We start from the raw sequence: 25,200 nt of genomic DNA, 5'->3' as shown, positions 1-25,200 counted from the left end.
ATAGGATCCGCTGCTGCGGGATAGGAAACGCGATGGGTTGCTTCCCGCGCGCGTCGCGCGGGAGATGCCGGGGTGACGAGGGCGGGTCGGTGGCAGCTACGGGCGTAGTGACAGAGAGGAGGATTGTGTGGTGGGTAGTGAGTAGCGCGTAGTGGAAGGATATGATGATGTGGTATGGGTAGAGTGTGGATGGGAGGAAGGTGGTTTAAGGTTGAGGAGGATGGTTGGTGGCAAAATGTAGGTTTGGTCAGATCGTGTTACCTATCTACTCTTACAACCTTAGAATCGTGTTGTTACAACCAGGCTGGGCCACCAGTCAGCCAGTCAGCCAGCCAGCAAACCGACCAGCAAGCCAGGGCTTAAACCTCACACTATCCGCGCGCATGATGCTCTGCTTGCTGACACAGCCGATACTCCCAATCCCGCCCTCAAAACAAAACCATGCATCCATTAATGCATCCACAACTGACATACATGCATGCATGCAATCTATTAGTCTAAGCCAGCATCTCCTTGCTGCTGCGCCGGGGCCGGATCGTCTCCGCAGAGTCCTGCCGCACCCCACTCTTCAGTCTGCCCAGCGGTACCACATCGTCCTTGAGCCGCTGGAGAGGAATATCGTCGCTCGCACTGCTGACCACGCGCGGGCTCTGCTTCGGCATCGCCATCTGCGGCCACCACCGCCTCTTATCCGGCGAACTCGACACACTCGAGAGGCTCGAGATCGAGTCGCCGTCGCGCTGGTGCCGCCCCAGCTCGTAGTGCGGCGAGCCCTCATTGGCGAGTGAGCCGTTCGACGACCGTTGGCGCAGCTCGATGCTCTCACGCGCCGGCGCAGGCTTGTCAGATGAGCGCAGCTCCTGCGAAGCGCGCCGCGCCAGGCCTCTCTCGGCCTGCGTTATTTGGACAGACTGCTGCGGCAGCGGTGTGCGTGGGCTGTTAACAAGGGCTTGAGCTACTACGCGAGCCATTCGGTCCGTTGCGCTCATCCGCTCTCCCGCCTGTGGAGTCACTTCGCGGTCTTCCGAAACGGGGCCGAGGGGTGTTGATGGCGTCACGGGTCGTTGAGGATCCGGTACCCTTACTGGCGTAGATACCGCTGCCATCTCTGGGCTGTTCCGGGCAGCCGCCTTGGGGGGTACTGCTGGTGGACCGGGCGTCGTGTCGTCACGCACCCGACTCTTGTCCTCACGCTGTCTCGTAGCGTCTCGTGTGAGCTGCGCCACGTGTTGCCTCTGCTTCATCCACGCAAAGAAGTGGACAGGGAGACGGGAGATCTCCTTGTGCATCGGCGCCTCCCAGCCCATAGGTCTGGTCGAGGAGTAGCTCGCGACAGATAGAGGACGGCTGAGGATCGAACCATCCGGTAGTGGCGGCTTCTCCGTCATGAGGCTGGAGAACGCGGCGTCCGCTGGCGGCCGCGCGAGGAGGTAGTCGATGTCCTGCGGGATCAAGAAAGGCAACATATGCCGTGAGTCTAGGAGCTCGCCCAATGCCTCGGGGCCTGTCTCGGGCATCCACTCGGCAAGAGACACCGAACCGTCAAAGAGCGCCTCGATGGACATCGCGTGGGAGTCACGGCTGGCCACCGTCGGTGCCTCGGAATCCTCGGCTTGCTGCACGCTGATGTGCACTCGCCTCTGCTCCCAGTCGCGCACGAGCTGCAGGAGGTACTGATTGCAGTCGTCGGCCATGCGCCCCTCGTTCACCTCGTACCGATAGTCGCGGACTGCGCGGCGCATTTGGAGCGGGTTTAGGGAGCGCAGGTTCTGTGCCGTGCCAATCAACATGTCGAACTCCTTGATCTGCGACGAGCACTGTAGCCATTGGAGCAGTTGCATGATCGGCACAAAGTGTCGGCTTGCAATATGTGGTGGGAGGCCGTTTGCGCGCGTCCAGTCTTCCAGGGCGGTAATGTTCATGCGGATCTGCACGGCCTTTGTTCGGCAGAGGTATTTGCGGCGCGTAATGATCCGATTGAACAGCTCGCTCGAGATCCAGAAGAACGTCTGAGAGAACACCTGCACATTGAACGCGGGGTTGACCTCGTACAACTGCAGGACGAGCAGCACACTCGTGAGTATGTCGGCAACTTTGCGTGGGCTGGGCTTGTCGCCTAATACCGCTTGCGCCTTACCGATGCCGTTGGCTATGACTTCCTTGGCTTCAGCCTTGGCCGCAACGACTGTCGCCCTCAAGTCCTGTATTGACGTCGGCCGGGACCTTGGCGTCCCTAGTGGTGACTCGGCGCCATCTCCTCTTTTGGACGTCGTCGCTGGTGGGCTAAACACGGCCGCGGCTAGAGGTGTCTCGCGCTTGTCTTTGTTTTTCCTACCAAACGAGCGGAATATGTTCCACTCGTCAGCAAAGCGCACGCCGTCAAAGTCCTCGAGCGCCTCAAAGTCGAGCATGGCCGGTTCCAAGATCTCGTCAATCTTGCGCTCGGCGATGCGTATGATGAACACTAAGGTCAGCAGTGTTGGATTTGTCATAACCCACCATGGATGGCGTTGATCAGCTCCTCAAAGTTGACGAGTAGGTCGGCGTCGGCGCACGCCTCGGCGAGGTCCGCATCCGACCGCAGGAGGTACAGCAGCAGGGTAATGTTGTACTCCCAGAACGCCAGCGACGCCAGGTCCTCCGACTTGCCCTGTTGTCAGCTGCATCCAGTTGTTTGGGCTCACGTAAACCACACCCTCAATCGCCTCGACGGCTCCCCACAGTAGCTCCTCAAGCCACGCCGCGTCGCAGCGGTAGTGCGCAAAACGCGCGTACAGGAATAGCGCGTTGGCGGGCAGAGCGCGCCGCGCCCGCGGCTTACACACGGGGCGGTACGAGGTTATGAACACGTCGAAGAGAACCGGGAGCTGGTGGAGGGAGAAGACGAGAAGCGACGCGTCCATGTCCACCTAGCGTCAGCTTGGACCTCGCAAGCCGGCTCACCTTGGCGCGCACGTCGCTGGACAGGCCGCCCAGCGCCTCGTCTACTTCCATCTCGTCATCGTCCTCCTCCTCCTCCTCCTCGTCCTCTTCTCCTTCTTCCTCCTTAACATGGTCTTGGGAGTATAACACGGTTGCGTCCACGCCAATGTGCTTGGCGCGCTCGCGCACCCATCTCTCCCGTTCGGCCGCGACTCCCGCCTCCTCCTCTCTCCTTCGTGCGTTCGCCACACACGTCGCCACGCGCATCCTCCGCCGCTGGATCTGCGCACGGCGCTCGGGGGCAATTTGGCTGGCATCGTCAGACGATGACTGCGGGGACGAGGGCGTGCGTGGTGTCCCACCTGCCCAGGGGTCGAGGAGGAGGGCGAGGTTCTCGCGCCCGTCCATGCCGGTCACAAGGTCGAAGGGTGTAAAGCCCGCATCGTTGACGGCAGACAGCGATGCGCCGCGGTTGAGTAGCACCGACACAGTCTGCGGGGACGAGAGTAACGCCGCGAGGTGGAGCGGCGTCCAGCCGTGTCGGTCTCGCCCGTCGCGCGGACCAGCGACGACGCCCCACCGCCCAACGACCAGTCTTACAATCTCCTCTTTCTCGCTCTGGCCGCATGAGCTCTGGATCGCCATGCCGACGACGCCCCAGCCGTCGGCGTCTTCGAGTGTCGATACCTCGTCGTTGAGGATGTCGGACTGGTGTCAGGCTGTCGTTGCCGGCCAAACTCACCCATCGTCCATCAAGGGCCGATAGCCAACCGACGAGCTCGACGTCGGCGCGTGATACGGCATACTGCAGAGCATGCCCGAGGATGAGATGCGCGCGCGCGTCGTCCGCACCCTCGAGGAGTGACTCAATGGACGCCGGCGTTGGCGATTGGAGGGGACCAGGTCTGGCGTTAGCGCGAGGCGAGGGAGTAGCAGGGAAAAAGGGAGAAGGGGAGGGGGAGGGAAGTATCGGAGGGGAGGGAGGGAGGTTGAGGAAGAAGGTGAACTCACAGCGCCGAGCTCGCGGCCGTCATTGTCCGACGGTACAGCGTGGAGGTGGGTTAGGGGCGGGTGGGTTGGTGTGGGTGGGTGTGGGTGGGTGTGGTTGCTAGGAGCGGACAGGTGAGGCCAGAGGTGTAGACAAGACAAGACAAGTGACGGTGAAGGTAACAGTGACAGTGATGTGACGGTGATGGTGAGCTTTGGAGATGAGATGGTATTTGTTATCGCGAAGAAGAGTGGAGAGTATTGTGGTGATGAGACAGTGCTGTCTGTCTGGCTGTCTGGCTGTCTGGCTGCCTGATCGGTGGAGCTTGTTTATGTCGCGTGGATTCAACCCAACTCACGTGGCCCGATCACTGATCGGCACTGAGCATTCAGAGATGGAGATAGAAGACGATGACGGAGATGGCGTCGGAAAGCAAGTGTAAGAGTAAATAGCGAGCAACGTGAGGTGGTGTGGGAGCGGCCCAGTGCACGGTCGACGCCGCCATGGCATGCGTACAGTGCGGCATGTAGCGGCCTCTGCGCCTTTGTGTCTCGGATCTCCCGGTATCCCTGTCCCGGCATGCTGAAACGTGCTCCATCGCCGCCACCGGTGCCTAGCCTATTCCAACAATGCATTATGCACGGCAACAATACAGCAATACAGAAATCACAATGTGGGCACAAGGTTGGGACATGCTACGCCATCGATCCGTTCATGAGGCTCAGCGCGTGGACCAGCAGCGTCTTATCGATACGCGTCGCCTGTTCCAGCGCCGCCAATACCGTCGAGAAACCGCCCAGATGTTTGAGGTACTGGCGTCAGCTATACAACCAGTATGCAGACTCACCAATGTAGAAAGACAATTCTCGATTCGTGTCGTCAGGCTCGCGATGATCTCGACGAGCTCGTCCTCGGTGACGTTGTCCCGAATCAGCGGGCCCAATTGCAGGTTGGGCGGTGCTGGCTGCTTCGGGGCTGCCAAGCTCAAGCTCTTGCGCGGGCCTGGTCCGCTGACGGCTGGGAGTGGGGTGCGGTCGCCGCCTGGCGGTGGTGCATTGGCGAGCGCGCACAGCGCCTCCAGCCGCAGCGTGACCATGCTCAGCTGCCGCGTATCGTCGATAGATTTTTCAGACGCGTACGCCTTCTGCTCGGTGACCTGCGCGTTGGCGCGCAGACCGGTGAACAGCTCCAGTCGGCCGGAGAGCTCCTTCGGGAACATCAAGGATAACCTCTCAGGGACTTCCAAACCCTTGAGCTTCTTCTCGCCGACATCCTTGACCTCGATGCCTCCGATGCGGCGCAATTCTGCCACCTCACGCTTTGTGTCGGGCGGTAGCTCGTCCAGGGTGTGGTCGTCCGAGCTCTCGATGTATTCGCGCAGCTGGCGCAGAATGTTGAGGACGTCTTGTGAAGCCATGAGCTGACCTCCGTCGGCAGAGGACTGGATACGGGCCGCACGGTTCACCATCGGGCCGTAGTAGTCCATGCGGCGCGTGATGGGGTCTCGCTCGCACTCAGGAGTGCCCCAGTGGATGCCCATACGTACGCGCAGACCGCGGTGGATAAGCGTCCCGTGCGAATCCCAGACCTCCTTGCCGTCCTCGCTTTCGAGAAGCTCGCGCGGCCACTCGAGGTGCAACAGTCCGATCTGGCAGTTGAACGCCCACAGGATCGCCGCCGTCACGCTCTGGAAAGACACCATGAACGCGTCTCCTTCCGTCTTCACCTCGTATCCTCCGTCGAGGCGTAGCTGTCGACGGAACAGGTTGTGGTGCATCTTGATAGCAGTCGGCATGCCAGGGTTCGTCTCCCACAACACCGTCGAGTTGACAATGTCGGTGAACACGAGCGCGACTGTGCCAGTCGGCGGCTCGATCTCCTGCTGCAGGCGGTTGAGCGTGCGGTCGCCAAACTCGGCCTCGCCACCGCGGCGACGACGCGCCACTTGCTCCTCCGCAGGGCCGCCCGTGAGGGCGCGATTACGCCCACCGGGCGTCTCAAAGAGGTCGGACACGTTGACAACCATGACCATGATGCTCCCCTCGGCACCGTACGACAACGCAAAGTCGCGCAGTTTCTGAGCAGCCATCATCGGGTCGTCACGTTCGGTGCGGGCAATGTCGACAGCTGTCTGGTATGACGTGCACTTCCATAAAGCTGAGTTGCCGATGATGATGAACTCGTCCGTCTCCTGCAGCTGCCGTGTCCTGATCTCAGGACTAGCGTTGACTGCAGGGAGCGAGTGGTAGAAGCCGAATGCGCGCGAAATGTCGATTTCCTTATCGTCGTTGACGAGACCCTTTGGCGAGACCCACGCCTCGGCGCGGCGGATACGCGCCGTCTCCTCGCGGTCCGTCGGGTCGTGCCTCTTGCCAAGCAATTCCGCCTCGCCCTTGCGCGAGAGCACGACGAGAATATCACCCGCATTCGCGACGTGCAGAGTCTTGTCAACGACATATACCACCGCGCCCGACGCGCCAGTCCGCAACCGCGAGTGGAGGGTGGAGCGGTGCGTCGCCTGCGTAAGGTACTGCGCGTTCATGTCGCGGTTGCGCTGCTCGGAGCTGGACAGCGACTCAAAAGCGGCCTTGTTCATAAAGAGGAATGTTCGGCGCAGCGCCTCCGTCACCGCCTCCTCGGGATTGAGCGTCTGTAGCTGTTCCAAGAGGGCAGATGCAATGTGCTGCTGGACGTATCTCGGGATCTTGCCTGAAGGCACCGATGGCGCAGACCTTCCAAACATGCCGAACACACACTCCTTGTCGCTGCCGCGGAAGTGTGGCACAGCGAGATCGAACATGGACAGGTGGTCAATGGAGTTAAGCGTGTCCGAGATGCCATATTTCATGTTGTTGATGTCCGAGAAGGACGTGCGCACACGCTTATCATCCGACTCGTCAGGCAACAATGGAATGCGTAGCGTGACGTCCATCAGGCCCAGGATCTTGAGGTGCGTGAGCGAGCTGAAGTCGGACAGGTCACGGCGGTGAGTCGTGACGCCGAATGTGGCATTGTGGTTTCCGAGGTCCTGTGCGCCTGTTGGCTTGATCTCAAGACGCTTGTTACCCGACAAGTTGAGGTATCTCAACGCTGTGTTCCAATTCCAGTTCCAGTCGTACGGCCAGTTCGAGATGTTGTAGCGCAGCACGTTGGAGCCGACATCAAGGTGCTCGAGGTGCTTGAGGCTGGCAAGCTCAGACGGTAGTGTCTGCAGTTTGTTGCCGTTGAGATGCAAAACGCGTAGCTGCGTGAGCAGCTCGAGGTCCTCGGAAGGCAGGCTCGTGAGTTTGTTGCCCGACAGGAACAGCATTTCGAGGGACGTGCAGTGGCGCAGCGTGTACAACGGGATCTCGGAGATCTGGTTGAAGCTCACGTTGAGCCGCTGAAGGTTGGTGAACAGTCGAACCTGGTGGAACACGTCATCTGTCAACCGGTTGTCGCCGAGGTACAGGCGCTTGAGCGACGTGCCCGCAGGCGGTACCATTTGAGACCGTTCCGACGCATTCGTCGCCACTGACGCGGTCGTCAAAGCAGATGCCGTAGTCAATGCGGACGCGGTCGACATCTTGCGCGCCGGATCGCTATCCCCCTGAATGGTCTTGAGCGTCTCGTACCATTCTGCGGGGGGGTCGGGGAGCGAGTCGAGCAAGTTCGAGCTGACGTTGACGACCTCGAGCGAGCCACACAGCCAGAGGTCCTCTGGCACCTCCTTGAGGTTGTTGTTGTGGATGTTGCACGATCGCAGCTTCTGCATCTGCCCCAGAGTATCGTCCGGCAGCGAAGCGAGCATGTTGTCTGTGCAAAGGAACACTTCGAGGTTTACAAGCTTGTTGAGCGTCGACGGTAGGCGCGTGAACTGGTTGAAACTGAGATTGAGCTCCGTGAGGTTGACCAACTCGCCTAGAGCCTGGTCATCGAGGCCTGACAGCTTGCCGTGTGAGAGATTGAGCTGAGTAAGCGCGTACGCCACGACCTGTCCCGGCATCGGCGCAAGCGTGAAGCGCGTGATTGAGTTGTGTGGGACACTGAAGTCGCGGACCTTGGACCCCAGTTGCGTGTCGAGCGTGACGAGATGGTTGCTGTCCGCGCGCAGTGTCGTGAGATTCGGCAGTGCGTACACCGGTGTGAGGTCGGCAAGCTGGTTTCGCCGCACATCTAGCACGCGCAGACTCTGGAGTGTGCTGAAGCATTGCGGGAACTCGGTGAGCTCGTTACCGATGCAGATTAGACGCTCGAGCGACCGGAGGTTGGCCATGTCGTCTGGCAGCGCCCTGATGTTGTTGAACGACACGTCGAGGTCTAAGAGATTGCTCATTTCGCACACAATGTTCGGGAACTCTTCAAAGTTGTTGTTCGAGATGTTGAGGTACTTGAGCGCCGACATCTGCAAGAAATAGGACGGGATCGAACTGAGGCGGTTGTTCTGCACTTTGAGCGATGTGAGCGTTGCAATGTTGTGCAACTGCGAGCTCTCGAGGTCGGGAATGCGGTTACTCGAGAGGTCCAACCTTGCAATCGTTGTACTCTCGCGGATACTGGCTGGAACGCGCTTCAACGCCATGTTGGACATGCGCAACTCCTTGAGGCTCTTGCACGCCTGGATAAAGTCCAGGGGAATGTCCGTCATGGGATTGCGCGACACGTTCAGGATGATGATCTGGTCCGCGTGCAAATGTAAGAAAATCGGGAGGACTTGCAGGTCGCGGCCGGAGAGGTCGATGAACTCGAACGATTCGTACGAGCTCTCCTCCTCGGGGTTCATGACCGGCAACACCGGCTTCTGGAAGATGAAGCGGCATAGAATCGACATGTCCCCCTTACCGATCTCGTCGAGCTTCTCGTGGTCCGTGTAACCGGCCTGCATGAGGCGTCGGGTCTGCAGCGCCATCGGCCGTTCCGAGGGCTGCATCTGCCGATCTTGTCCTCGCTCGCGGATGTACAGCTTCATCGTGGTCTGGACCTTCTTGCCGCCTTGCACTCCCGAGAGCACGCTGATCATCTCAGATACGGTCATGTGCAAGGGAAACTCCATGACATCGTAGGACCCATCGTCGCGGTAAATGCGCGTGAAGTACTGCTGTCAGTTGGCACGCTTCGGATTCGACTTACGTTCGGACCCTTGTCCTCGCCATGCCCACCACCGCGCTTGAGTGGGAAGATACTCATCGCGCGCTGCTTCACGGGAGACATGCCTGGACCATCACCCTCGGCTTCAGAGAGGGCGCCCTCGGCGGTGGGCGTGAGGACGTGGTCGCCGTCGTGACCCCACTCGCCCTCCGTTCCGCCGCTGGACTCACTGTCCTCGTCACCCTCGTCGTCCTCATTCTCGACACCCCACGATTCAGGCGCGGCCCACGCAGCCGTTATGCCTCCTAGACCAACGAATGATGAAACGCCTGGCGCCGCCTGGTGGAAGCTGCCCGCCAAACTGGGCGGCTCGTAGCCTCCAGGAAGGTAAGTGCCTGGTGACATGGGCGGGGCGCTGCCTTCCGGGATAGACGCGATAGAGCCCTGCCGTTCGAATGGGTTGTTGAACATGGTCGGGTCGCCGGTCAATCCTTGAGCCCATGACGGCGCGATTGGCCCACCCATGGATGACACGTCGCTGTTCTCCGAACTGATCGATTGCATCCTCACGTTGCGCAACTGCGACGACGCCCTGCGCGAGGCACCAGTCGTGCCCATCGATGGTCTCGGCGACACTTGGTAAGGCGATGGCGATGTCCCTTCCGGCGAACCGTCCGCAGGTACAGGGCCTCCAAACGGGTTCTGTGCCGAGAACTGGCCTTGCCCATTGTTCGCCTCGACCACGCTGCGCGGCAGGCCACCGCCGGCGGCTGTGGTGGATGGGGATGCTCCTTGTGCGTTATATGCGGGGGCGTCGCTCGAGCCCATCGTCCCAAACGTGTGAGGGCGCACACCCGCAAGATTCTGGTCGACAATGTCATCCATGTCGTCAAAGTTAGTGTCGAGGTGGATGCCCGTGTCGGGCGCGTGGACTTCCTCCTCGTACTCGTTGTCCTCGTGTAGCGGAGATATGTTACCCTCAGACTTGAAGCTTGGCAACCGCGTACTCATTGTCAACGACGGCGGGGTGTTGTTGGACGAAGACGACCATTGTGAGCCGGTACTCCGCGTCGACCCGCTGCTTTCCTTGCGTAATGAAGACGCCGTCGTGGACACCGACATTCTCGACGGCACAGTCGGCCTTCTGTTCCCAGACGGTGGCGGCTCGGTGTGCACCATTTGTGTAGGGTTCGAGGCGCTCCGCCCGCTTTTGCGGCTGAACAGGCCGCCAAAGAGCCTGCCGGTCTTCTTCCCTCCTCCCTCGGACTGGACGCTCGTGCTCGAGCTCATGCCTGCAGCGACGCTCCCGAACGGCCTCATCCGTGGTGTGGATTGGTTGTCGACGTATCCAGGCGCTGCTGGGTGGGCAATGCTCGTGGCCCGCCCAAGTAGGACGGTGGGTGGTGGGGAACTCCCCTGCGGGGCGCCCCAGTACGGCTGCGAGCGGTTGTTGGTCGGCGTCTGCGCGCCGTCTGGCAACAAGCTCGAGCTCGACGTCGAGCGCAGCGATGTGTTTGATCCCGCTGCCATACTGTAGTTTTGGAACGAACTCGCGTCGTCGTCGTCCGCGCTCTTCTCGCGATTGCCACGAAGGAAGCGGGGGAAATGGCTGAGCTTGCGCTCCTGCTGGGACTGGGCGACCGCTTCAGGGCCCGGGATCGTGTTCGTTTCGGTCATGTAGGGCGATTCGGCCGGCGGTGAGAACGACGCCTGCTCTACTGGCGGCTCCGGGGGTGCTGGGGGCTCAAACTCCCAGGGAGCAATATTGGCGCCGGCGACCGAGGGATGTCGTGATGACGGCACAGACGAGGGCATGTCCTCGAGCTCCCACGGCGCGATGTTGACGCCGTGGGTCGACCCGCTCCGGAAGGGGGACCCATGGGCAGTAGGGTCCAAGATGCCTGCCATCGAATCGTCAAACGACAGGTCGACGGCGTCAAAGCCAAGGCCGCCGCTGACGACGCCGGGATACTGCTCATCCGCGCCGTCGCCAGGTGGAGTAGGGAGGTGGAGGCTGTCGATGGACTGCTGACCGTTGCCAAAATGGTCCCCCGCGAGCGACGGCTGGCTCCCTGTCGGGCTGACCTTACCGTTCGAGTCGCCGTCGCTTTGCGCGGAACCCATGACGCCGTGCGCTATCAGATTCTTGTCTTCGAGTGGCGACGCCATTATTGTGGCTCCCGGCAGAACGGTGTGGGTGTGGTTGCCAGAGTTGAGCGCGTCGCCCACACCACGGTTCTTTTGGTTGTTGGGATCGGGCCGTGGTATGGAGAGCTCGCTAGAGACTGTGGCTTGGCCCCTAGTCGTTACTGGCGCCATAGAGGGAGGTCGACTGAGAGTGCCAAAGTGCGAGGAAAGCGCTGGGAAGAGAGGTGGAGAGAGACGAGGTGTGGAAGGACGGGAGAGGATGGAGGTGGAGTGGGGGTTACGGGAGGAGAGTGATCGGTGATGTCACGACCAGTTGTACTCGTAAAGTGGAGGCTCGGCGTCGTAGTCAAAGAGGCCGAACTGGGTGTCGACTTAGAGCGAATGAGTGGTCATCGAGCGGCACTGCTCGCGTGTACGGGTGCGACCAGAGAAGTGAGACGATGAAAGGAATGGAGTGGCGTTGGATAGTAAGGTTGGATTGTGGTCGTGCTGTGGGTAGGTGAGAAGATGTGAGACGATTGTGTGGAAGCAAGGAGCTGCCGGTTGTCAGCTGGCTAGTTGGGGGAAGGGGAATGGGATTGGGTTGGGTTGGGTGGGGCGGGGCCTGATGGGAGTGGAGGTGTGGGCAGAGGGCGAGGGAGGAGGAACTGGCCGAGGATGGTTGGTTAACGAGCGGAGGAGCAAGGTGAGGTTTTGAGGTGGGAAGGAGAGGAGAGGAAGTGCAATGGAGAGAGAGGCCGATGTGCACGTCAAGTCAAGTTGAGGATCGGTGCCTTGATAGACGGGACCCAACCTCGGCACGGCGCTGGCTCCTAGCCTCCGAACCACCAAGTGGGAAACGAGTGACAAAAAGGCGGAAGAGATGATGATGATTGGGTTAGGAAGAATGGACGGACTGAAGAGAGAGAGGATAAATAGATGGAGAGTGACAAGTTGTTAAGACGAGACGAGTGACAGTTGTTAGAGGGGGGAATTGGCAGTGACAAGGGGTGAAAGGGAGGGGATAGATAGAGTGCCTTTGAGATGCAACTGTGACCAAATGGAAGCAAGCAAGCTGGTTACAAGTCATCTAGCCGCACGGTCTCTACAAACTAGTTAAGATCCTCAGTCATCGGTTTCTTGACATATTGGCATATAGGCATATTGACATGTTGACATGCTCTCATTCACAAATCCACAAGGGGTTTATAGACTTATAGACTACTAGACTGAAACGGAGGCTAGGATGCCAGGATCATGGATCATGGACCATGGATCAACTGGTTCATGGCATGCTGATATGCTGAGCGAGGCACCTCTAAGCCTTTTCCTTATAGTTTTATAACTTGCCATCTACTACCTTGATACCTCAAGCTGCCCTCAGGCCCTCTCAAGGATCAAGGACAAGCAATGTTAATCTATCTCCACCTTCTTCCCTGTCTCTCGATCACTCTCCCCTCATCATCCCTCTCACCCCTCAATCTCACTCTCACTCTCCTTTTCATTGTCGTCGTCATCGTCATCTTATCCAATGTCACTTTCTACACTTTTATACACATACTCCATACTCCATGCAACCCCTTGTCTTATGATAATAACTATATACCCATCATTCGTCATCTTCATTAGTGCCCGTCTCCAAGGGCATTCAATCCATCCAAGGAACACCACCCAGCTCAACTCCAAGGAACAAACAGGGCACAAAACTCTACTAACAGCTAACAGCTATACATGCATCCGCGTCGCGTCTCTACGTCGTCTCAACGTCTGCCCAACTGCCTTGTCCCTCTCCAGTGTTCTCACCACTCGCGCAAACCACGAAACACACGACAATGCATGGGAAGTATGATGTATGTAAGAGTCATAATGCTAGCTACAGGTTGATGTTAGTGACGGAAAAGGTCCATGGAACGAGGGGGAAAAAAAGAGGCAAACAGGCCGCGCAACATGACACTATTTGTCCACGACGTATACCTCATCGCAACTTGGCGAAAGGGTTTAGACCACTCGGGCCATTGGACGAAAGGTTGACGCGCCCTTCGCCACTCGGCCGCTGGAACGCATTCCAGAACCGAAGCGTCTCGTCGCCAGCGCCCGTGACAATCGTCTGTCCGTCGGGGCTCATGGCTAGGTAGAGGACACGGAATGTGTGTCCAGTGAGCGTTGCCACTTGCGTCATGGAGGGGTAGCGCCAAATGTGGATCTGGTTCTGGATCGGGCCAGCCGAGTAGCCATGCGTGGAGACGATCTCGTTCGAGTTGCGCGACCACATGAGGTTGCACACCTGCGCGTCAGTTGAGACGCTGGGCATCTACAACTCACTTGAGACCCAGTGTCCCACTCGCTGACGAGGCCTCCTGTTAAGCTGTTCCAGAACCGGATCTTCTTATCGGCGGTACCACCACCGCTGGCGAGGACGCCGCGCTGGTGGGGACTCCAGGCTATGGCCTTGACGGCGGCGCGATGCTCGCCGAATCGCCATGTGGGCCGATTGTCGGTGCCACCCCAGACGAATAACTTATTGTCGTTGCCGCCACTGGCCAACTGGTCCGTGTCCGCGTTCCATTTGAGGCCACACACCTCCTGTTTGTGGTGTCCAGACAAGCGACGGATGTAGTGCTCGGGTGCACGAGTATCCCGGTGGAGGATGGTGCGGTCCCGCGACCCAGACGAGAGGATGTGGTTGTTCCAGGCGAGGCAGCCGACGCGACCGCTGTGGCCGGTCATCGTGCGGATACGCTTGCAGTACTCGGCGTCCCAGATCTCGACAACACCCCTTGCTGTCCCAATCGCAAGAGTACTTCCCTGATTGTCAGCGAGTCACGTTCGAGCACATCCTTACCTTGTTCGTCCACTCTAACCCAGTGATGGAGTCTGTCGAGTAGTCCCCCCCATCTTCACCTTGCGAGGCAGCAAGGTCACATAATTTAGTGACCCTACTTGTCTGCGCGCTCCAAAGGTAGACGCAGCTGTTCAGTCCGACGCCTAGGACGTTGGATTGTGACCATGACACGAGGTTGAGGTAGAAATCGTCTTGCAGCTCGGGAGCGTCGAGAACCTTGAATGGTGTCCGCGAAATCTGTCTGACGCTCTTGCGCGGGCTGAGGAGGACGCTCTGCGTGCTGCGGCCGACAGGGCTGACGCTGTACCGCTCGTGGCCCATGTCGTCGAGATTGCTGCCGTTGGTAAGATCGGCCATCCTTCTCGATGCTGGAGAGGAGAATTTGTAGATACGCTTCTTGGACGGTGTTGACGGTGATGCTCTGCCAGGAGGTGGTGAGTACGCTATTCTGCGACTTGGCGGTGTGGCCGCTCCCGCCGCCGCAGAAGTCAGCGCGACCTGCGACTGGTGTGCGCGATGTTGTGAAGAACTTGGCCCGGCTCCTGGTGGGCGGGTATGTCCGGATGTTGGGGTCGATGGAGCATGTAGTGGCAACGGTGGAAGGTGCGATGCTGGCGATAACTCTCGATCTGCTCGGTCGCCCGTGACGCCTGGCGGCGGGTGGTGGTGCAAAGGTGTTGTCCCCGCACTCGACTGTGGAGCGTTGGATTGGGGAAGGTTGGGATGGTGCGACGAGCTGAAGGTGACAGTGTTGCGCCCCCGAACGAGCCGCGACGGCGACGGCCGGTTTGACGGTGACGTCGAACGTGAGGGCGTGATCGATCCCGGCAGCAGCTCGTTCTTAAGAAGGTTAGAGAATGTTGCGTGCACCTCCTCTGCCAGGGTCAGCGTACTCGCATGGGCCATGGACACAACCAAACACGCACCTCGACGAGCTTCAGCGTCAGAGCTCAAGCTGACAACGTTCCTTCCGCGAGCGCGAGGCTTGATCTGCCCATTCAGGTACCCTCCTTCCTCAGAAAGGAGCGAGTAGGTGGTATGGATATCGACGTTATCCCGCGTAGGGATGAAGCTGACGTCAGACTGGAGGGAAGGTGTCAACTTACCGGTCTCCATAGTCGCGCTCGACGACCTTGCCCTTGCCCTTGAGCTTCGGGCTCAGTGCTCGTGTGCCGGGTGGCTCTAGGTCGCTAAACACATCCCGATCCAAGTCGTGGTGGGTGAACTGTGACCGCTTGGTATTAGAGCGAGGCTGCGCGGGCGAAGCGACGGATCGCAATCTGCGAGTGAAGTCGGTGTCGTGCATTGACATTGTTGATCATGCGTACATGAGACTGGGTAGAGGAGTGACTGGGGAGGTTGAGCCCAGGTCCCAGGTCTGCGCCAGCTGTTGATGTCAGTTGACCTGGGTGTTGCTTGTCTTCCGTCCTATCACGGGAGAAGGAGAACGTTGGTGGGGTGGTGGAGGGCCGAGGATGGATGGGTGGAGGGAAGGTTGTTTTGACAAATGGGACGAGTGAGGTAAATGGGCGTGACAGTTACAAAGGTCGCAAGGATACCGTTGGTACGTTGGAATGGGTAAGACAGGCGCAGAATGAAGAGTACCAGGAGGATATCAAGTTGATGGTCGATGGAGAGGAGAGAGAGTGAGAGGATATAGAACGAGAGTAGTCGAGATGACAAAAGGAGAGAGAGGGAGAGATTGAGTGAGATGTCCGAATGTAGGATAACAGTGGAGAGGCAAGGGACTTGTCTCATGACAGCAACCTTCCCTCACTCTAGACTCTAGCTGTGGCGAGCACAACAATCCGACACACGGAACCAAATTCTGAATTGGTTTCAACTCAGCCTTAATAAAGTTTCTATTAAAGTTGGCCATCACATTAGGAGAGTTCATCCAACAGAGCATTAGGCTGGCGTTTGAATTGATCGCCCTCCCAACCCATGAGCAGGCACACGCCACAACGTCACTTGTCAACGACAGCTGACCCTCAGCTCTCAGTTAGCAGTTAGCAGTTAGCAGTTAGCAGTTAGCAGGCGGCTTGCATGCTGGAGGTAGCAACTCGCTTCTCAGCTCGCAGCTCGCAGCTCAGTGTACCAATACTCTCTTCTGATCACAGGAGCGATAAGGGCGACGACTGGGTGCGACTCATGACAGACGCCGGCCGCTGGCTTCCAAGCCGCACCTTCACACATGTTACGACTGACGCCACCGCAGCTCACCCCATCATCATCTGGCTTCAATACCTGCTCACCAAGCCCACACTGACTTGCCATACAGTTCACATTCTCATATACATTGCTCACAAAGACCTCCATCCCGCCACGGTGCCTTCATCCACCACTCACCCCCCTCATCTCTTCTGCACCACGCTCACCCCAACTACCTTCATCCGCTGTATTACGAAACAGGATCCCGCACATGGCCCCGGCACCGCATACACCACACGATCCCATTAAACATCGTGGGGAGGCAGTACGCTTGTGTCAGGACTACCAAATGCCAGACTAATAACTCACAACCCCCACCCGTGCTTGGGCAGAGAGGGAGGATCTGTGGGGCCGGTGGGATCGGCTCATGTTGAGTCTGGATCGGAGCCGAGGGCGGGTTCATCTCGTTGAAGCGGAAGAGGACGTGCGAGTAAGCGTCGGCTGCCATGATGGCGATTCGGACCGCTGAGAGGTATCGCGCGTTGGTTGGGTGAGAGAGGGGGAGGAGGTCGGCCGGGGACGGGCCGAGGGTGCTGGCGGTGGCGGCGGTGGCGGCGGTGGTATTGGTTGTGGTGGCGGTGACTAAAGTTGTGAGGGCGGTGATGTTGATGAGGTTTGCAGACGTGCCAGAGTCGGTGGCGGGCTCGGTCTGGAGGAGAGCAGAGTCGTCTGCGTTGGCCTTTGGACGAGCGATGACAAGCTCAGACTCAGAGTCTGCAATCTCGAGCACTGGGAACAATAGGTCTAAGTCTAGCCCAGAGTCCAAGGATCCTTGGGAAAGTTCGGCTGCGACTGCGGAGGCTGGCGCGGCCCGAGCGGTTGTAAAGGCGGAAAGGATCTCAGAGGACATGAGTCATGTTGTGCCATCTCGACTTGCCGCGTTTATAGATTGCGGCCATGAATGAGCTCCACATCTATACATTGCACGGGATGTGGCAGCGTACCATCAGGATCTCTGCCAACCCCGTCCGCCGCGCCGATCGGAGGGAGGTGGGAGGGTGTGAGGTGGGTCAAACGCGCTCCCTCCGCTGGTTAGTGCCCCCGCTGCCGACGCAAATTGCTGTCAAGGGCTGGGGGCCCGAGCGGCGAACCTTGTACCCCGAGAGGAGGAAGGTATGGACACGGCCTGACGTGATCTCCGTTACAGAACCAGGGAGGAACTGGGCAAGTTCTTGAATCAGCGCGTTGTGGCAGAAGCAGACATCGTCAGTCGAGCTGGAAAGGAGGTCACATGCTATGAGGTTACGCCCCGCGCAAAACTCGGCGGAGAACCTGGTACGCGTGGCGCGGTACTCCACTATGCGCGGGTGGGCTCACACTTTGCAATATAGCTTGTGATCTTGGGATGAAAAGGAAGATCCCTAAGCGATCAGGACGTCGGCGCATGAATGAGCACAACATTGAGTGTACTGTACGCCGGTGTGGCGGCTCGCAGTCTCGCACCATCAAGCCACACCACGCACACTAAACCCGATGCAACGTTGCTCATACTACCGCAGTTCCGACCCTTCACTCTTCCCATACTCTAACTGGGCCTTATTCCACGCATTCAAAGTTCCTGGAAACCCCCGACCGTTCTCCGCCAACGATAACAATCAAACAATCAGCCTGTTGTCCTCATCAAAAAGCACCTCGACACTCCTGTTATGATTCGATTCCCAGCCGGTCAGCGTTGTCAGGAGCAACCTCAGCGCTCCATCCGTGTATGTATCGCAAACAGCGTTGATATAAGCGAGTCGTTAGACCCAGCGCCTCCTCGGCACGTCGCACGTCGCCAAACTCTCCTCGAGATCACGAAGGCGTGATGTACACGACGAACGCCCACCAGTCCGAAGATGCCGTTCCATTGTTCAGGTAGGGATACAGCTTGGCAGACAACGGGTCTGGGTTGCGGCGATGCCCAATACCTGAGATGCAAGAAGAAACGCGGTAAGAGCAAGGTAGCGCTCAAGTCAGAATTGGGAGATGAGTGCCGCCTTCCTCCATCTTCTTGGCCTCCTCCACGCATACCACGCATGACATCCAGGTTACTCAAACTCTTTACGCCATCTTTACGTCCCCCGGCTTGTCCATGAATCCGTCGAGCTCCTTGTCGAGGTCGTCGGCGTTAGCCGGCTTGCGACGCTCGGGCCGAGGCTTGCCGCCGCTGCTGTCAGCTGTGGTATAACTGTACCAGCTTCGCATACGCACCGACCACGTCCTCCTCTACCACGGTCCCCGCCGCGCTCTTGACGAGGGGCGCGGTCTGGACGGGGCCCGCGCTCGTCGCGCTGCGGACGGTCGCCACCCATCCGGTCCTTGAGCGATCCCCCGCCCAGTCGGGCGAGGAGCGACGACTCGCCCTTGTCCGCCTTGGGAGCGCGCGCCGGCGCGATGAGCTTGATCGCAATCGTCTGACCTGTGGTCAGTTCTTCCTATTCTTCTAACGGACCCTTTGTCATTGCTCCGTCAAACTTGTTGATCGCTATCTTGGCCATCTGTGGGGTTGTGTACTCGACAGTGGCTGTGCCAGTGGGACGTCCAGAGCGGTCGTACTACTGTCTGTCAGCGCCGCCTCTCCAGAACGTACGTGAGCAAACAAGCAGGAAATCGCGTGAGCTCAGTTCATCGTCGTCTTGGCTGCTTGCGGCTAGGAGCCCCGCGGGAGACGCTTACGGCAATAGTAGGGCCCTGCACAATCGTGCCAGCCTGCTCGAAGATGCTCTGTTGTTAGAGGCGCCGGGGAAGCACTCGCCTTGAGGTCCGCTGCGGTCACTTCGTAGTGGAGGCCCGAGATCTCGATACGCGGCGAGCTGCTCACGGGCGCGTCGGGAGCACGGTCACGATCGCGCCTCTCACGCCCACCTCGCGTACCGCGACCTCCCTCAAACGCGTCGTGTACCCACTTGTCCTCCGTTGAGCGCGTCGGTGGGCGCTGAGATTAGCTCGTCCGGGGCCAACCTCACCGCATACGGCGCGGCGTCACGCCGGTCATGTGAGAGGCGGGGCTTGCGCTCAGCACCGCCACGACCAGAACGTCCTCCCCGGCCACCGCGCTTCGGGATCATCTCCTCGAGAGGCTTGTCGAGGTCCATGGTTGTATGTGTTGACGAAAGTCTGAACGGCTACGGGGTGCTGTTTAAGGCTGAGCAGTATGGAGCAAGGCGGATGTGCCTCCCACTTAGGGGTGCCTGAAATGTGGTGCCTGAACGCGTCTGGAAAGACAAGTCAACCTCGCTCCCCTTCCCTTCCTCCTTCCAACATAAACATTCCGACATGTCGGGCGAAACAATACCAGTCTCTCAGGACGAGCCCAACGGGGAGCAGAGGAGGTCGGCGCGAACGCCTACCAAAACCGTCACGTATGGTCGCAGGACTACGACAGCGGCGACGGCGCAAGAGATCAGGGAGTCACCCAAAGCCGCTAAGCCCAGAGCTGCACCCAAGGCGAAAGCCACGCCGGCACGAACAACACCCACCCCTGTGAAGCAGGAGACAACCTCACACACCCCGTCCAAGGGTGAAGAGGAAGAGGAGACCCCAAAGGCGATGCCTGCACGACCACGAACACCAGCGAAGAAGGACGACGAGACTCCGCGCTCCGGCAAGCGTGTTGCGGCCTCTCTCGCGGCGGTGCGAAGTGCCAAGAAACCCCGCACGTCTCTCCCTTCATTTGACACCGAGGCGTTTGGCAGCCCAACGGGCGATCTGTCGAGCGACGTGTTCCGCGCCAACGAACGTTTGCGACGACAGCGTGAGGCTCGCAACTTCACGTTCGAAGGGGACGCACACGCTCCGCGGACAACGCGGAGCGGGCGAGTGGTGGCGACGCGCGACTATGGACGCGACGATACAGAAGATACAGAAGACACGGAACGGGACGAGTACGGAGGGCTCGCGGAACCTGAGGAACCAGAGGTAGAAGACGACGGAGGCCTGCGGCTCGACCTGTCCCTACCCATATCGAGGAGTGAGAGTCCCTCCGTCACACCTCTCCCTGCAAGTGCAAGGCAGCACGTCCTGAGGATGCTCTCGACACTGACTGGAACGGAGCGCGAGTGGGAACCGTCGGAGAAGGAGGGGGAGAAGAAGAATGAGGCGTTGCAGGGATTGGTGGCGTTGCTTTGTGGGACGGTTGAGCGCGGTGAGGGCAACTCGGCACTGGTGACGGGCCCACGCGGCGTGGGAAAGACGAGAGTGAGTCGACTGATCGGCGTGTCCTGATGTTGAAGGGTCAGTGCAGGACCTTGACCCAGCCCCATTCTTGGCCAAGCTGACAACAGACGGTCGAGCGCGCTCTCCGCCTCCTCCCCACCGGCAAGAACGCACCGATTGTCGTCCGCCTCTCGGGTCACGCACAAACGGACGACCGCCGTGCGATCCGTGAGATTGGCCGGCAGATCGCGGAGGGTGAGGGCCGCGCTGCTGAGGACGAAGACGAACCCACCGACGCGGACGCCGGTGATGCTGCTTACGCACCCACAACGCTCCCCTCGCACCTACTCGCATTATTGACCACACCATCACCGCGCGCGATTATCATCGTCATCGACGAGTTCGACCTCTTCACCGAGCACGCCCGCCAGGCGCTCCTCTACTGCCTCCTCGACGTCGTGCAGTCTGTCCAGACTGGCCCTGTAGAGCGCACTCCACGTGGGTTGGCTGTGATCGGCCTCACGGCGCGCGTGGACACGCTCCTGCTGCTTGAGAAGCGGGTTAAGTCTCGTTTCTCGCATCGTGTGTGGCGAATTTCTTCGCCTCTCGCTCCGGGGGAAAGGGGTTGGCGCCAGCTCCTCCGCGCCACACTCATACCGTGGGACGAGAAGAGGTTAGACAAGGACCGTGCCATGCGCCAGTGGCAGGAGGACTGGGCGTTCGCTGTCGACATGCTCCTTGAGCACGATACAGTCAGTGCGAACCTTGAGCGCCTGGCCGGCCTCACGACAGACGTGCGCTTGCTGTACCGCCCATTCGTGGCGCCCGTCGCAGCAGTTCTTGGTGGGCGGCTCGATTTCCTCTCCGTTCCTGGAGTGGCGGCGAGTGTGCGTGCACAGCTGGAGTTGGGAGGGTGGAGCACAGGACCCCAGACCGCTGGGCGGAAACTCGGCGCGATCGACATCGCCGCCAAACTCCGTGGCCTCCCCGCCCCAGCCCTGGGTATCTTGATTGTGGCAAAGCACCTCGCATATGCAGGCCGCACCGAGTTCTCCCTCGCCCAGGTCGAGGACGAGTATGCGCGTTTCGCACGGTCCCGCCTGGTCGGCTCGGGCCGCGCACGGTGGCCCCTCGCCCTGCTCCGGCGCGCGTTCCACCAGTGCCGGGCGCTGGGCCTACTCGCACCCGCTGGTCCTGCGAGTGCTGGGCCACGGTTTGCCAAAGTCCGAGCGGCGTTGCCGGTGCATGATGTTGTAGCATTTTTCCGAAACGACGGGGGACAGGCGCTGGGTCCTGAGCTCGCGGGCTGGGGCAAGATGTCGGGAGGGCATGTTTGAGTGAGGAGTCGGGGGGCGGGGGTAAGAGGGAGGACACAGCATAGTCGCATGCATTGCATCGTCAATCCGCACGTCAATCAAGCTCTCACACGAAACAGGGTTGGTAGGCATTTAGCGAAATGCAGACTCAAAGGTCAAGCGTCGGACTTGGGTCATACACCATACTCCAAGCTGGATGCGACTGGAGGGAAGTGTCCTCTACTATTGATAACGCTGATGTAGATAGCCATAGCTGGTTTGGCCTCTGACATCATCGATCACCTGATCACCTAGCTGTACAGCTTGTGCAACACCACGCAACGCAGGACATTAATCAGCCTGAGAGGCCTGCAGGCTGGTCTCTAGCCGCTCTCTTCAGCTTCAACAAAATACTGTTCTATTTGGAATGAGATTTAACGAGTTTATGTGCTTATACAGTATAGATAAAATCTCTTATTAATCTGGTCTTTAAAACTTATATAGAGTATAACTATGTTACGATAAAAATGCGATGTCAGCAAAATGTATCCAGTCGATTATGGATCTATCTTTTGAGATGCGAGTGACGTGAGTCGCGATCTCGCGAACACAGGGGCGTTAGTGGAGCACACTCGCACCATCGATACAGTACACAGGTAACTACGCATATATATGAGCACGCTCTACCTCTCCCATCTCTCCCATCACCAACCTACAATGCCCAATATCCAACCCAACGACACGCCACCCACCCTCGCCGCGCACTTACGCGACGCCGACGCGGCCATAGCAACGATTACGAGTCGCGTCCCCGGAGCAAAGTCAGCAACTCTGCACGCGATCTTCAGCCAAGCCGAGGCAATCAAGGACGCGATTGGTAAGGCCCTTTCTGCCGAGCTGAGATAGTTCGGGAACCGCCTCCCGGTCAAGCTGCCAAGTTCGACCATGTAGATAAGGTCTTGCAGACGTCCTTCTTCCTTGTCCTGGCAGCTCTCGGTCCGGTCCAACCAACCAATTCTGAGGCCCACTTCGAATCCTGGTGGACTGAGCTGCATGGACACACGCAGTTGGTTGAGTTGGCTACTGAACGTGGTAATGGCGTTAGAGTCGAGGATGCCCTGGATGTCCTCCACCGGGCTAAGTGGGAATGGACGAGCTTCGCCACCCGGCGCATCGTCGCTGGTAAGTGTATTTTTGGAGGAGCTGACCGTAGGTCTGCTGGATGCCGAGTTCCGAGACGAGCTCGAGGTGTTGCCCCGCGATTTGATTGGGGTCGTGGAGGCTGTCGTAACTGCTGCGGAGATTATTGTTCGCGAATGCTGGCCGCGTGATTGAGTAGTAATGAAGCCATTAGAATAGGAGGTGCAAAATCATGTATTTAGTTAGTATGGACTTGATGGTCCAGGCATGACCCAAAACCCGGCCCTACTGTACCCGCACCATAACTTGCATACTGTACCAACTGCATACTTCAGGTCTACCTATGTACAACAGTGTCTCCGCACTCTGCACAACATTCTATTCGGTGCCAAATGATACAACGATAACTATAATGGCCTAAATGCCTCCTCAAAGGTGGAAGTCCATCGCGATCGAGAGAGCCCAGTCGTCATGGCGAGAATCGCGGGCTTCCACAGCATTGTCGCCACGACTGTTGCGCTTCATGTTTCCCCACATGTCTGCTGTGAACATGCTTGCACGCATTAAACCTACTGATAGGGCACCAACGTCCAACGCGGCAGCAGCTCTGGCCATTGTTGATGCAGTAGAACGACTCGGGGCAGTAGGTTTTACCTGGAGTCAGACAAGGTCGGATCGCCAAGTCAAATTGAGCGGAGTAGGGTCCCTCACCGCCTTTGCAGCACTTGGCCGTCTTGGAGAGGCACGTTCCGTGGGGAGTGCAGCGCATTTCGCCCGGGTTGCAGCCTGCTGAGCGGTCGTTGGCGGAGCGATTCTCGTAGGAGCCACCCGCCTCGTTTTCCTCGTTGCTGCGAGGGTCCCTCTCCACGTTTTCGGAAGTGGTTGTGGAGGAACCGAACCCCATAAGGTTAGAAGTGTCCGGCCTCTCCTCGGCTGCGATGGCCTCTGACTCCTCCTCGCCTTCGTCTTCATCCTCCTCGCCGCTCACGAGCTCAAGGCTGATCTTGGCAATCTCCAGCTCGACCTCGCGATCCTCGTCGACCTCTACTTCCGCGCTACCCAGTAGTAGGGGGACAACGACCTCGAAGCCGCCCGCCTCCTGGTCGCTGAAAAGGCCAAAGATAGGACGACGACGGCCGGGCGGGGAGTAACTGGGGCTCTGCTGGTTGGTGTGTGGGCTGCCCACCGCCGGGTTGGTTTTTCCCTGGTTTCTGACCTCCGCCTGTATGATCCTAAGGTCATGGTCAATCCCGGGCCCGCGGCCTTCGATGTCGTCTGCCCCCTTCGCTCGTCTGACCGTGGCGCGCTTCTGGGGTGGGGGTTGAGGCTCGGAGTTGCCGTCGAGGTCAACGGCATCGGCCCCATCCACGTTGTCGGACACCTCAGGGTCTGTGTTCATGACCTCGGCGCTTGCCGTGTCCTCGCCCCCCAGTTCCTCGTCCTTGTCACGCTGTGACACCCCGAGAGTGCGCCTGGGGGGAGGAGGCAGGGTGAGGGTCGAGGGGAGCTTGGGCATATGGGGACGAGTGTACGACACGGTGTTGTCGCTAGAGACGACAGGCCGATTCGGGTTCGGGGCTTCACCAGGGTTGTTGAACCAAAGCCGCGGTTGGCTGAAATCATCATCCGGGGAAGGCTGACGCGACTCGAGGTCACGGCCTTTGTGGCAGCAGTCGGCGAAGTCATCGTACAGCTTGGGATTGGGCTGGTGGAAGCGTTTCTCAATGTAATTGCCGTCGGGGTGGTGGACTTCCGATTCGATGTCGTTATCGGTGCCAGAAGTCGAGTCCGCGGAGGGAGAGTTAACGGGGCTCTTTTCCGATGTCGTGGAGGGAGAGTTAACCGGGTTCTTGTCAGAGTGCGTGGGTGGAGAGCCAGCGTTGTCCTGGTTAGGTTGAGGGGCTTTCCAGAGAGCCGGCCCGCTTCCCCAGCCTCCGAGGCCGCGGCCTTCATCCCGATTCTGATCAAGCGAGGAAGCAGAGCCACCGTTACGCTCCATGAGGACGTGAAGATCCGTGCCGCTGAACTCCAGGGGGTGGACGTAGTTGTACGGCTCCGGATCGGTGTCGATGATAGGTAGGGCCGACTCGGTGAGGAAGTCTGGCAAGCCGAGGCTGATGTCGATGCTGCCTTCGATCTGCAGGCTCGCGAGGGTGAGGTTGACGTCGATGCCCAGAGCGGGGGCGCGGTGGATCAGGGCTAGGAGGAAGAGGAGGATCATGGTGGCGAGTGATATGGGAGGAAGATGCGTCGAGGAAGGTAAGGCAGCGAGTATGTGGGGAGCAAGTGTAATTCAAGTATGATGAGAAGTGAGTGGGTTTCAGGAACGAGTGTGAGGAAGTGGAAATAGATGGGATAGTGAGTGTGAGTGTGAGAGATGAGAGATGAAAGATGAAAGATGAGAGATGAGAGAGTGTGAAGAGTGAAGAGTGAGGAAAAGTAAGAGGAAAGAGTACTGTAGTGAGTGTCTTGAC

General features: G+C 59.0%; 7 protein-coding genes across 7 annotated transcripts; 1 reads left to right on the top strand and 6 right to left on the bottom strand.

The window, feature by feature from the left end:
• Positions 1–497: 497 nt before the first annotated feature.
• NAS6 (uncharacterized protein) lies at positions 498–3,956 on the bottom strand (the record flags this gene model as incomplete). The annotated part of the gene is made up of 6 exons (XM_060597336.1): positions 498–2,464; positions 2,500–2,650; positions 2,685–2,909; positions 2,944–3,630; positions 3,665–3,827; positions 3,934–3,956. The coding sequence occupies 6 exons, from the start codon at positions 3,954–3,956 to the stop codon at positions 498–500; spliced, it is 3,216 nt and encodes a 1,071-aa protein (XP_060454240.1).
• A 649-nt stretch (positions 3,957–4,605) lies between these two features.
• CYR1 (uncharacterized protein) lies at positions 4,606–11,146 on the bottom strand (the record flags this gene model as incomplete). The annotated part of the gene is made up of 3 exons (XM_060597335.1): positions 4,606–4,722; positions 4,758–8,984; positions 9,020–11,146. The coding sequence occupies 3 exons, from the start codon at positions 11,144–11,146 to the stop codon at positions 4,606–4,608; spliced, it is 6,471 nt and encodes a 2,156-aa protein (XP_060454239.1).
• A 1,933-nt stretch (positions 11,147–13,079) lies between these two features.
• Positions 13,080–15,252, bottom strand: CDH1 (uncharacterized protein; the record flags this gene model as incomplete). The annotated part of the gene is made up of 5 exons (XM_060597334.1): positions 13,080–13,388; positions 13,427–13,909; positions 13,947–14,821; positions 14,873–15,018; positions 15,053–15,252. The coding sequence occupies 5 exons, from the start codon at positions 15,250–15,252 to the stop codon at positions 13,080–13,082; spliced, it is 2,013 nt and encodes a 670-aa protein (XP_060454238.1).
• Positions 15,253–16,347: 1,095 nt separating this feature from the next.
• Positions 16,348–16,605, bottom strand: CcaverHIS019_0203330 (uncharacterized protein; the record flags this gene model as incomplete). Its single annotated transcript, XM_060597332.1, has 2 exons — positions 16,348–16,427; positions 16,467–16,605. The coding sequence occupies 2 exons, from the start codon at positions 16,603–16,605 to the stop codon at positions 16,348–16,350; spliced, it is 219 nt and encodes a 72-aa protein (XP_060454237.1).
• Positions 16,606–18,197: 1,592 nt separating this feature from the next.
• CcaverHIS019_0203320 (uncharacterized protein) lies at positions 18,198–19,231 on the bottom strand (the record flags this gene model as incomplete). Its single annotated transcript, XM_060597331.1, has 6 exons — positions 18,198–18,303; positions 18,348–18,555; positions 18,589–18,691; positions 18,813–18,860; positions 18,913–19,071; positions 19,103–19,231. The coding sequence occupies 6 exons, from the start codon at positions 19,229–19,231 to the stop codon at positions 18,198–18,200; spliced, it is 753 nt and encodes a 250-aa protein (XP_060454236.1).
• Positions 19,232–19,412: 181 nt separating this feature from the next.
• On the top strand, positions 19,413–21,628 carry ORC4 (uncharacterized protein; the record flags this gene model as incomplete). The annotated part of the gene is made up of 2 exons (XM_060597330.1): positions 19,413–20,333; positions 20,420–21,628. 2 exons carry the CDS (start codon positions 19,413–19,415, stop codon positions 21,626–21,628), a joined length of 2,130 nt encoding a protein of 709 aa, XP_060454235.1.
• A 1,527-nt stretch (positions 21,629–23,155) lies between these two features.
• On the bottom strand, positions 23,156–24,947 carry CcaverHIS019_0203300 (uncharacterized protein; the record flags this gene model as incomplete). Its single annotated transcript, XM_060597329.1, has 3 exons — positions 23,156–23,265; positions 23,300–23,380; positions 23,438–24,947. 3 exons carry the CDS (start codon positions 24,945–24,947, stop codon positions 23,156–23,158), a joined length of 1,701 nt encoding a protein of 566 aa, XP_060454234.1.
• Between the last annotated feature and the right edge of the window lie 253 nt (positions 24,948–25,200).

Source organism: Cutaneotrichosporon cavernicola, assembly GCF_030864355.1.
Source record: "Cutaneotrichosporon cavernicola HIS019 DNA, chromosome: 2".
NCBI lineage: Eukaryota > Fungi > Basidiomycota > Tremellomycetes > Trichosporonales > Trichosporonaceae > Cutaneotrichosporon > Cutaneotrichosporon cavernicola.
The sequence above is the reverse complement of the archived record's forward strand: the minus strand, read 5'-3'. Positions and strand labels throughout refer to the sequence as shown.